This window comes from Schistocerca cancellata, chromosome 10 (assembly GCF_023864275.1).
Source record: "Schistocerca cancellata isolate TAMUIC-IGC-003103 chromosome 10, iqSchCanc2.1, whole genome shotgun sequence".
NCBI lineage: Eukaryota > Metazoa > Arthropoda > Insecta > Orthoptera > Acrididae > Schistocerca > Schistocerca cancellata.
This window is the reverse complement of record NC_064635.1, coordinates 73,074,057-73,087,168: the sequence shown is the minus strand read 5'-3', so window position 1 is coordinate 73,087,168 and position 13,112 is coordinate 73,074,057. Positions and strand designations below refer to the sequence as shown.

Here is a 13,112-nt window from a genome sequence, read left to right as displayed (position 1 = left end):
GCAGATGCTCTGACCACTAAACCATCCAGACAAAGTGGTCATTGCAGCTGCACAGACTACCCTTGTGCACTTCCTGTCAGAACCAAACTCACATCTTATTCGCACACTACCGTATTTACTTGAATCTAAGCCGCACTCGAATCTAAGCCGCACCTGAAAAATGAGACTCGAAATAAAGGAAAAAATAATTTCCCGAATCTAAGCCGCAGCTGGAATTTGAGACTCTAAATTCAAGGGGAGAGAAAAGTTTTAGGCTGCACCTCCAAATCGAAACAAAGTTGGTCCATTGTAATATGAGACACAATTCAGGTCGAATGAATGATGATACAGCTACAGTAGTTTGGTTCGAGCCGTAAGCTTAGCAGTTAAGCTTTACCAGGTAGCCATTGCTATGCGTCAGGCGCTCCGTCCTTATTTATGCGGGTACCCTTCGTTTTTCATGTGCTTCATCTGGTTTGAATTGATTGCTTATTTTTCTTTGATCTGATAATTGCCGTTCTCTTTGTTATAGGTGTTTTCGTCACTCTAAGCTGAAAATGCATTACTGTACTGTGTCATGCATGGTTTGTCGCATTCCGATAATGAATGTTCACGACCTTTCACCGCTCGCGGCATGGTTTGCTTCTGTGCGTGCTACCGCCGCTTACAATAAAAAAAAAGATAGTAATTGTCTCAGTAGCGAAACAATGGCAAGAGACTGCTATTTGTTGTTATTTACACTGCTGCTTTCTTTGATAATGATCAACAAGGACCAAATAATAAAGTGCGTATGATAGAAGATGTTCTGAACGAGAGTTTAGCGAAAATTTTTCTCCATTTGAAAATCTTTGCAGACGCCTCTTTAGTACATTATTTTCTGCACAGAAATTAGTCATCTTAGATTTAAAAATCTAGTCAATTGCCGTGCTTCATTTCTGACTGTATCACTTTTAGGCATAAGAATAATACGAATATGAACATGACATGTGTGTATACTTCCGCATTTGTGTTGTCTCACTCTAGTTTCGTAGTTTATTAGGCAGACAGGATTTAAATGAGATAGCAGCAAACACGAAAGAATACATGGCAAAATGTTTATATTCGTATTATTCTTATGGTGAAGAGAATACTGCACGTGATTCAGAATTCACAAAAGTTCCCATTAGCAACCATCTCTTCTCACAGGTAGAAAAAAAAAATCAGAACGTAGAATTGGCCATACTGACAAACATCGCAAACGGTCTTGCCAGTCGGATTTTCGTAGTACATTGAACAGCTGCTACATTCGAAGATGAACAATACGGAATTTGTATTTACTTCGTTGGATAATGTATGAAAATGCAGTGGTCGAAATTCGGGGCGGAGAAAAAAGCTCGTCTTCCACCTTTTTTTTTAAATTTATTTACTGACGCAGAGGTTTTGGCGCCAGTATTTATCTTTGTGCCTGTAGAGCATGCCTGTGTAGCGCTACATATATTCTACGGCAGAAGTTAGTTGTGGCGGCACCTACCAACATATTTCAGAACTTCCGCTTACTTTGCACTCGATTCTAAGCCACAGGCGGTTTTTTGGATTACAAAAACTGGAAAAAAAGTGCGGCTTAGATTCGAGTAAATACGGTACTAATATAGTGCCCCTGCCCGCTATCCTCATTATTCTCGACCTTTTGCTGAAGAGTTCGAATGTGTTGTGCATCTGCACTGAAGAGATCATTGGCCAGTCTCGCCTTAATGGTATATGAGGTGCTTGTTCTTTTGGAAATATCCAAAAGTGCAGACACCATTTTGGTGCTGCAGCCCTGTGAGTAATGAGGATAATGGGCAGGAGCACTATGTCAGTAGTGTGCGGATAAGTTGAATATTTGGGTCTGACAGTAGGTCAGGTGGGTTTGAATCCCAGTCCAACACAAATTTTCAACTTTCCCCATTGATTTAATCAACGCCCACCAGCAGCTATATATCATAATTCCTTTGTGCCTTGATTAATAATGGTTGCAGGATCAAAATGCTGTCTTCTCTTTTGGATATGTCAGAAAGAAGAGAGACCACATATATATCATCAATGTAAATGAAACAAATGGTCCACAGTCTACTTAAAAGGTCTTTACTCATCAGTCATTGTGATTTTCTTCCATTTTAGTAACATTCTGCATTGGAATATGATATCAACTTCTTCTTTCCAGAACAATACCATATCTAAAGGAATTCATGAAATAAAGATGGTTAAACAATGTAATGTTTTTAAGACCAATACATTATGAATCAATTGAATCTCATTGAACTTGACTGATTCCACTACACTGTTTTCAAATTCCTTTATGAGCAATACACATTTGATAAAGTATCTTAAACTGTGATGCATTAATTTATCACTTAGAATTGTACAATCTCCCATGAGGTGTGTCAATCACAGCAGTAATAGAAAAGTTCCAAACATCATGCATACTTTGGCTCAAACCTCCTGCCAAAACTACAAAATCAGTTCTATCACTGAATTTGCCTTATTGCAAAGTGCTACTGTGGAGCAAAATGAATAAATAAATTGTAGATCAATTTTCAGTAATTTTTTTTTTGTATTTATGGTTAATAAGATTACGAAAACATCAATGTCAACAAATGATACTGTTTTGCTCTCAGAATTAACATCATGTCTATGTTGTAATTAGATGTGGTCAGGTGAGGAAGAAAGCAGAGTCAGCAGCAGCTACTAAAAGGCTGGATCTGAAGACAGTTCACACAGATGAGACACAGTCAGACAGAAATGGAAATACTGGTTGTCATTGATAGTAAAATACAAAGAGTAAACAAGTTAAAGCTGAATATTGCATCAAATTATTTTTATGTTGTTCTCTCAATTGGGTAGATGAAATTTCAATTTATACCATAATTTATGTTTATGTAATCAAAATATGTCACAGGGAGATTTTTTTAAACACATTTGGGGCACTGAACATGTTATTGACTCCACTTACACAACATCATGTTAAAGACTCTTCAATAACTGAATGCTTACTTATAAATACCACTGAATAGGCAGGTAACAATTCTTAGAAGGGCGATTTGTTATTTTCGAGTCAAATATTTGTGATTACTGAAGGGCAAATCATCTCGTATGCATACCATTTAATAATACTAAGATAGTACCCAAAATATACCACAAAAACATACTATTATTAGCACTCAAATCAATCGTACAGAAGAGAACTTCTCCAGATCATAATCCAGCTGCAGACATAGGAATACGTATGTTCCTTTACTTTCCATTCCCCCCTCACACCAGTCACCCTTTTTCCATTTAAACTCTGTTCAGTTATGCAGATAACTACCTACTTGTTCTATGAAATACACAATCTTTACACCTATCTTAGTTATTTCTTTGCAAGTTAAACAAAGATTTTCCCCAGTATAGTTAAGTACAAAATACCCTTGAGTGGTCACAATTTGGACATGTAAGCATACTTATATACCCACAACTAAAAGATAGCACAATGAAAAAGAATGAGCAATACAACACAGATTAATGAATGAACAAGCCAAGAAAAGTCAGAGAAACATTGATACAAGCAACCAGTTCCCTGCAGTACACAAGAGTGAAGAAGTAAAATATTACAAACATGTCTCACTTTCCAAGATTGTAAAAGAAGAAGAAAGAAAGTTGAAATTTTAAAAACTGCAAGCTAACAAGTATGAAATTCAGTGTGTGTGTGTGTGTGTGTGTGTGTGTGTGTGTGTGTGTGTGTGTGTGTGTAAAAAGAATGTCTCCTCACCTCTTCAAATACCAATAATAACTTCACATAAATCAAGTAATGGAAGTTACACACGAAAGATACATACTGATTTTTTTCACATTCACTGGAAAGCACATTGAAACACAAAAGCAGTTTTCTGTACATAAAGTTCATATCAACCATAGTTCCAATATAAATAATAGTAAATGTTAGTTCTCAAAAGATTTCTTGCTCATAAAACATAAAGAATAAGAAAAGTGTAGTATTACCTGTACAACAAGAATGATAGTTGTTTGAATTGAAGCTCATGGTTTCTGGACAAGGCCCAGTACTTTTATTGCACAAAAGACCCTATTTCCTGAAAGAAAAAAGTCATGGTTTCCTTACTTACAAGATATTTACTTTACACAAAGAGATGTTGTCTAAATTTTCCCACAAATTTATAAACTGATATCAAAGACAGACCATATTCGGATACAGATTAAATATAAGGTTCAAAATATTTAATGTTGGTCGATTATAGAAATTAAACAAAGGCAAGACTGTTGATGTCACTAACGCATATACGAACTAGAAAGCAACATCAAATATAACTGTTGACTCATTAAGTACACACACACACAATAACAGAAAATAAAAATCCAAGATTTGAAATTCATGCAGATGATAGCAACCAGTGTTGGCTCATGGCAAGTTTTACCAAAACTATGTGATCAAATGTATCCGGGCACCCCAAGAAACATACGTTTCTCATATTAGGTGCATTGTGCTGCCACTTACTGCCAGGTACTCCATACAAGTGACCTCAGTAGTCATTAGACATCATGAGAGAGCAGAATGGGGCACACTGCAGAACTCATGGGCTTTGAACGTGGACAGGTGATTGGGTGTCACTTGCGTCATATGTCTGTACGCGAGATTTCCACACTCCTAAACATTCCTAGGTCCACTGTTCCCAATGTGATAGTGAAGTGGAAACATGAAGGGACATGTATGGCACAAAAGTGTACAGGCCGACCTTGTCTGTTGACTGACAGAGACCACCGACAGTTGAAGAGGGTTGTAATGTGTAATAGGCAGACATTTATCCAGACCATCACACAGAAATTCCAAACTGCACCAGGATCCACTGCAAGTACAATGACAGTTAGGCGGGAGGTGAGAAAACTTGGATTTCATGGTAGAGTGGCTGCTCATACATCACACATCACCCCGGTAAATGCAAAACGGCGCCTCGCTTGATGTAAAGGAGCTTAAACATTGGATGATTGAACAGTGGAAAAACATTGTGTGGAGTGATGCATTACAGTACACAATGTGGTGATCTGATGACAGGGTGTGAGTATGGCGAATGCCCGGTGAATGTCATCTGCCAGTGTGTGTAGCGCCAACAGTAAAATTCGGAGGCGGTGGTGTTGTGGTGTGGTCGTGTTTCTCACGGAGGGGGCTCGCACACCTTGTTGTTTTGCGTGGCACTATCACAGAACAGGCCTACAATGATGTTTTAAGCACCTTCATGCTTCCCACTGCTGAAGAACAATTCGGGGATAGCGACTGCATCTTTCAACACGATTGAGCACCTGTTCATAAAGCACGGCCTGTGGCAGAGTGGTTACATGCTAATAATATCTCTGTAATGGACTGGCCTGCACAGAGTCCTGACCTGAATCCTATAGAACACCTTTGGGATGTTTTGGAACGCTGACTTCATGCCAGGCCTCATCGACTGACATCGATACCTCTCCTCAGTGCAGCATTCCATGAAGAATGGGCTGCCATTCCCCAAGAAACCTTCCAGCATCTGATTGAACATCTGCCTGGGAGAGTGGAAGCTGTCATCAAGGCTAAGGGTGGGCCAACACCATATTGAATTCCAGCATTACCGATGGAGGGCGCCACGAACTTGTAAGTGATTTTCAGCCATGTGTCGGGATACTTTTGATCACAAAGAGAGAGAGAGAGAGAGAGAGAGAGAGAGAGAGAGAGAGAGAGAGAGAGAGAGAGAGAGAAAGTGTATGTGTGTGTATTGTTGACAAAGGTCTTAATGACCAAAAGCTTTATTTATTCGTGACAGTCTTTTTGTTGTGCCTATCTGCGACTCAGCATCTCTGCTATATGGTGAGTAGCAACTTTCCTTTTCATAATATTGTTGCACAGTATACAACGAAAGGTAAGACAAATAATTGAGAATCAAGTAGAATTTCATTGACATCAGTTTATTGACTACATGAAAACCTTTGACAATGCAGACAGGAGAAAGCTAATGGAAATACTAGACAAGAGGGCATACCATGGCACTTGCTATGAGTAATCCAACAAACGTACGAAGGCTTCAAAATTGGCATTGCCAGGAAATAAAATGTTTAAGTGATACATTTACACTTGCGACAATGATACAGTTTGCCTCTAATGCTTTTCAATATCTAAGTTGACCAAAGATTGAGAAAATGGATAAAAAAAAATAGTGTTTCGCTTCCACAAATTTACAACTGGCTATGAGGACTCCCGTCAAAAATCCATTTATAAATCAGATATAACTGCCAAGAGCTATAATTTAACATCGACCCAAAAAATGAGTCATGGCTTTTAAACATCAAGACTCAGTTCCAAGCTAAATATTAATCATTAACTAAAAAATAAGGAGTGAATGAATTCAACGTATCGGGAAATATCATCTCTTTCACAACTGAAAAAGACATGCTGAAAAAAAATTGGAAGATTCAATAATATTAACGGGACCGTATACTGAACACTGAATAAAAATATGAGGAGGAAATCCCTAACACAGTTTAACAAAACAATGGCAATGCCAACTATACTTTTTCAGTGAGACTTCTAACAACTGGAAATGAACAAAAAACGCAAGCTACGGAATTGAGACCCCTATGAAGAACAGCTGACTGTAGACTATCTGACATGGTAAGGAATACAAAACTCAGACAAGAACTGGGACTTAAAGGCACAACTGAACAGGTCAAGGAGCATGGAAATAAACTGCTTGACGAATAAAGTGAAACAGCCAGATGGGAAGGAGGAAATGAAACTTCACAGGCTGAGACAGCAAACGGCGTTATTTCAGTGATTAGAAAACTGAGTCAACTTTACAAAGATCTTGACAGTATGAGCCCTCATATCAATATGACATTGGATCCCCTATGGCCTGAATGAAAGCATTCATATGTTTGGGTAGGGTGTCAGAAAACCATTGCATTCTCTCCTGAGGAAATTCTGGCCTACAACCTACAACTCTCGTAACTGGTTCTCGATATCCACGGTACTGACACTAAGGTGGAGACTACATCCGAGCTAATACCACACGTGGGGGGTCTTGCTGGCCAAGAGAGTCCCTCAACATCATGCAACCAGTTCATACAGACACATAATATGTGCAAACGAGAATTGTTCTGTTGAGAAATGACACCACAATACCGTCCCAGGAGAGTTCACACATGAGGACATTGGGTGTCCGTGATGTACTGCTGACTCCAGGGCCGCTGACAGCCAGGACTGGGCCAGGGGCGGGATGTGTCCATGTCCAAACATTGCAACTCAATTTTATTGTTACTTTAAAGTCTGTTTAACACGATTGAAACATGAGGCATTTTGTGGAATATTGGAGGAACGCCAAAAATTCTCACTGCGCAATAGCGCACAGTACCATAATGTTCCAAAAAAATGCATGCAAAAATGCAATCAGGTCATATCTCGGTTTTTGTTCACTGGAGAGATAAGAGGTCAAGTGTTTTGGATAGTTCTTGACCTACTGACCATTTGGATACCTAATGGCAGGACAAGCAAACTGTAGCTATCCTCCAGTAAGGGGTTAAAACACAACACTACACACTTTCTCCAGGGCAGGCAGATTGAGCAAACGGAATGATTCTTTTGCATTAGGTATGGTCTAGGGTGGACCCTAGGTGGCTTATAAAAGCACCATTTGTTCATCGGCAATCTTGGGGTATGAAAAATATCAATTTGTGGATGGAAAATTCCATAATTTCTATTCATGGTGGAAAATTTTACTCTTTATTCTTAAGATGACATTCCTCGGGAACTTTGAAACTTTTTTCAATATCATTATCCATCACCAATAATCAGAGATTCAAAGTTACCGAACGTACAAAGAAAATCTCAAAAAGAAGTTTATAACAATTTTTGCACTGTGTGTCAAAAGAAACTAAGTAACTAACCGTAGCAAAAGGTCCAAATTTTTACTGTTCATTTTTTAGACCTTAATTTATAAATCCTATTTTTCTCATTTTTGAAAATCTGTATCCGTTATGAAGATACACCTGAATAAACATGATTTTTCTGGTAGCAAAGGTACCTATTGTGGGGAAGGTCACTTCTGTAATTTCTATTGATGGCAAATTGTCAAAAATTTTACCATATGTTCTTAAGATTATATTCGCAAAGGAATTTCAAAACATTTTTCGGTATCATTATCTGTAACCAAGATCCAGAGTTTCAAAGTTGTTGTACTGACACTGTAAACTACAGATGTAATATCGGCGTCACCAAATTATGCTTTTAGTCATAATTTTTTTTACTGAAAATTTTATGACACAGTATTTCTGTATAATGTACCTGACACTGTAGTAATGAAAAACAGGCTAAAAACAGTCTTAACTCGTCTGAAAAGACCTTAAATTAACTGCCAAAGAATGTAAAACTAGAAAGACTGGACATTCAGTAAAATATCTCTAACAACATTTTTACTGTTTCACTGTTGTTGTTGTTGTGGTCTTCAGTCCTGAGACTGGTTTGATGCAGCTCTCCATGCTACTCTATCCTGTGCAAGCTTCTTCATCTCCCAGTATCTACTGCAACCTACATCCTTCTGAATCTGCTTAGTGTATTCATCTCTTGGTCTCCCTCTACGATTTTTACCCTCCACACTGCCCTCCAATGCTAAATTTGTGATCCCTGGATGCCTCAAAACATGTCCTACCAACCGATCCCTTCTTCTAGTCAAGTTGTGCCACAAACTTCTCTTCTCCCCAATCCTATTCAATACCTCCTCATTAGTTACGTGATCTACCCACTTTATCTTCAGCATTCTTCTGTAGCACCACATTTCGAAAGCTTCTATTCTCTTCTTGTCCAAACTAGTTATCGTCCATGTTTCACTTCCATACATGGCTACACTCCATACAAATACTTTCAGAAACGTCTTCCTGACACTTAAATCTCTACTCAATGTTAACAAATTCCTCTTCTTGAGAAACGCTTTCCTTGCCATTGCCAGTCTACATTTTATATCCTCTCTACTTCGACCATCATTGGTTATTTTACTCCCTAAATAGCAAAACTCCTTTACTACTTTAAGTGTCTCATTTCCTAATCTAACACTCTCAGCATCACCAGACTTAATTCGACTACATTCCATTATCCTCGTTTTGCTTTTGTTGATGTTCATCTTATATCCTCCTTTCAAGGCACTGTCCATTCCGTTCAACTGCTCTTCCAGGTCCTTTGCTGTCTCTGACAGAATTACAATGTCATCGGCGAACCTCGAAGTTTTTACTTCTTCTCCATGAATTTTAATACCTACTCCGAATTTTTCTTTTGTTTCCTTTACTGCTTGCTCAATATACAGATTGAATAACATCGGGGAGAGGTTACAACCCTGTCTTACTCCTTTCCCAACCACTGCTTCCCTTTCATGCCCCTCGACTCTTATAACTGCCATCTGGTTTCTGTACAAACTGTAAATAGCCTTTCGCTCCCTGTATTTTACCCCTGCCACCTTCAGAATTTGAAAGAGAGTATTCCAGTCAACATTGTCAAAAGCTTTCTAATACAACCATAAGATGGACGTTTTCAGTGAATTGAGGTCTTTGAGCAATGTATTGAGAAAGAGCATAAAGCAAATGATTTTGTATTAACTTTATATTATGGATAGTTATTTGTTGTTTATATGTGACAAAGTATACAAATAAACTTTCAAAACTTTACCAACCCATGGGATTAGTTTCGTATAAGCTACTCTAGCATGGAAAAGGGAACCGATGGAAAAATCCTCCTGTAGGAGCACAAAACAGCGAATATGTACCTCTTGAAATTGATGAAATGTATGATGAGATAAAAGAAATTATTCAGGTGGTGAAGGGAGATGAAAATTTAATAGTCATGGGTGACTGGAATTCGACAGTACGAAAAGGAAGAGAAGGAAACGTGGTAGGTGAATATGGATTGGGGCTAAGAAATGAAAGAGGAAGCTGCCTGGTAGAAGTTTGCACAGAGCATAACTTAATCATAGCTAACACTTGGTTCAAGAATCATGAAAGAGGGTTGTATACATGGAAGAATCCTGGAGATACTAGAAGGTTTCAGATAGATTATATAACGGTAAGATAGAGATTTAGGAACCAGATTTTAAATTGTAAGACATTTCCAGGAGCAGATGTGGACACTGACCACAACCTATTTGTTATGAACTGTAGATTAAATCTGAAGAAACTGCAAAAAGGTGGGAATTTAAGGAGATGGGACCTGGATAAACCGAAAGAACCAGAGGCTGTACAGAGTTTCAGGGAGAGCATAAGGGAACAATCAACAGGAATGGGGGAAAGAAATACAGTAGAAGAGGAATGGGTAGCTTTGAGGAATGAAATAGTGAAGGCAGCAGAGGATCAAGTAGGTAAAAAGACAAGGGCTAGTAGAAATCCTTGGGTAACAGAAGAGATACTGAATTTAATTGATGAAAGGAGAAAATACAAAAATGCAGTAAGTGAAGCAGGCAAAAATGAATACAAATGTCTCAAAAATGAGATTGACAGGAAGTGCAAAATGGCTAAGCTGGGATGGCTAGAGGACAAATGTAAGGATGTAGAGGCTTATCTCGTGAGGGGTAAGATAGATACTGCCTACAGGAAAATTAAAGAGACCTTTGGAGAAGAGAGAACCACTTGTATGAATATCAAGAGCTCAGATGGAAACCCAGTTCTAAGCAAAGAAGGGAAAGCAGAAAGGTGGAAGGAGTATATAGATGATCTATACAAGGGTGATGTACTTGAGGGCAATGTTATAGAAATGGAAGAGGATGTAGATGAAGATGAAATGGGAGATATCATCGTGAAGAGTTTGATAGAGCATTGAAAGACCTAAGTCGAAACAAGGCCCCGGGAGTAGACAACATTCCATTAGAACTACTGACAGCCTTGGGAGAACCAGTCCTGACAAAACTCTACCATCTGGTGAGCAAGATGAATGAGACAGGCGAAATTCCCTCAGACTTCAAGAATAATATAATAATTCCAATCCCAAAGAAAGCAGGTGTTGACAGACGTGGAAATTACCGAACTATCAGTTTAATAAGTCACAGCTGCAAAATACTAACGAGAATTCTTTACAGACAAATGGAAAAAATGGAAGAAGCCGACCTCGGGGAAGATCAGATTGGATTCCGTAGAAATGTTGCAACACGTGAGGCAATACTGACCCTATGACTTATCTTAGAAGAAAGATTAAGGAAAGACAAACCTACGTTTCTAGCATCGGTATACTTAGAGAAAGCTTTTGACAATGTTGACTGGAATACTCTCTTTCAAATTCTGAAGGTGGCAGCGGTAAAATACAGGGAGTGAAAGGCTATTTACAATTTATACAGAAACCAGACGGCAGTTGTAAGAGTCGAGGGAAATGAAAGGGAAGCAGTAGTTGGGAAGGGAGTGAGACAGGGTTATAGCCTCTCCCCGATGCTATTCAATCTTTATATTGAGCAAGCAGTAAAAGAAACAAAAGAAAAGTTCAGAGTAGGTATTAAAATCCATGGAGAAGAAATAAAAACTTAGAGGTTCGCTGATGACATTGTAATTCTGTCAGAGACAGCAAAGGACTTGGAAGAGCAGTTGAGCGGAATGGACAGTGTCTTGAAAGGAGGGTATAAGATGAACATCAACAAAAGCAAAACGAGGATAATGGAATGTAGTCAAATTAAGTCGGGTGATGCTGAGGGAATTAGATTAGGAAATGAGACACTTAAAGTAGTAAAGGAGTTTTGCTATTTGGGGAGCAAAATAACGGATGATGGTCGAAGTAGAGAGGATATAAAATGTAGACTGGCAATGGCAAGGAAAGCATTTCTGAAGAAGAGAGATTTGTTAACATCGAGTATAGATTTAAGCGTCAGGAAGTCGTTTCTGAAAGTATTTGTATGGAGTGTAGCCATGTATGGAAGTGAAACATGGACGATAAATAGTTTAGACAAGAAGAGAATAGAAGCTTTCAAAATGTGGTGCTACAGAAGAATGCTGAAGATTAGATGCGTATATCACGTAACTCGTGAAGAGGTATTGAATAGAATTGGGGAGGAGAGCAGTTTGTGGCACAACTTGACAAAAAGAAGGGACCGGTTAGTAGGACATGTTCTGAGGCATCAAGGGATCACAAATTTAGCATTGGAGGGCAGCGTGGAGGGTAAAAATCGTAGAGGGAGACCAAGAGATGAATACACTAAGCAGATTCAGAAGGATGTAGGTTGCAGTAAGTACTGGGAGATGAAGAAGCTTGCACAGGATAGGGTAGCACGGAGAGCTGCATCAAACCAGTCTCAGGACTGAAGACCACAACAACAACAACATGTACCTCTTGAAAAAATTTGGACAGAAAAGTGGGGAACCAGTTGCCCCAATCCTCATTCTGTCCCCCTTATAAATTTTTTTTTGCATGGGAGCATATTCACACCTTTTGTGACAGAGAGACAGTGGCAATGGAAGAGAGAGGAGACATTGATGGTGGGAGAAAGTGTCAGTGAAAGAGAAGGAGAGCTGGATGAAGACAATAGCAGTGGGAGCCACAGATAAAGGAGATACTGATGGTGAGTGAGACACAATGGCAGTAACAGAGGGAGGGAGAGGGGAAAGGTAGGGTGGGAGGGAGAGGGGGGAAGAGAGAGAGAGAGAGAGAGAGAGAGAGAGAGAGAGAGAGAGAGAGAGAGAGATGAATGGAGATAGGGGCAGTGGGAGGAAAAGACACAGGAGACAGTGGAAATTAAAAAGAGAGATGAGTGGACAGCATTCACAGGCTTGGGTCTGGACCCTCCCAGATCAGCGAACTTTAACACATATGTAAAGTTTATGTAAAGTAGGAGGGTGCATTTCCAACCAAAATTTTAAACATTTGAGTACAGGGGAAAAATTAAGTTGGAACCCCCCCCCCCCCCCCTCAAAATTTCCAAAATTCTGAGAAATAGTGGAGACAGCGGCAGTGGCAAAGAAACACAAAAGAAGACAGTGTAAGTGAGCAGGGTCCCTCCATTTCATCAGAGAATGATAGAAATGCTTGAAATATTAAAAAGCAAAAATGTTGGGACTTGGCTACTCCAACTATATAAGCAAGTCACAGAGTTTGAAAATGGTATGACACTAGTTGTAACATGATAGGTAAAAGAAAACAGAGATAA

The 13,112-nt window shown here is 39.0% G+C and overlaps 1 protein-coding gene across 8 annotated transcripts in view; it reads right to left on the bottom strand.

Annotated features, from left to right (window-relative positions):
- The window catches only part of LOC126106429 (speckle-type POZ protein-like), a 65,109-nt gene that overhangs the window by 36,010 nt on the left and 15,987 nt on the right, over positions 1–13,112 (bottom strand). For all 8 annotated transcript variants that reach the window (XR_007523343.1, XR_007523344.1, XR_007523346.1 and 5 more), the window contains one exon: positions 3,976–4,064. Coding sequence is in view for 2 of the 8 variants with exons in the window: in XM_049912708.1 (XP_049768665.1) it covers positions 3,976–4,015 (40 nt within the window). In the remaining 6 variants the exon portion in view is untranslated. The remainder of the gene's footprint in view (positions 1–3,975; positions 4,065–13,112) is intronic.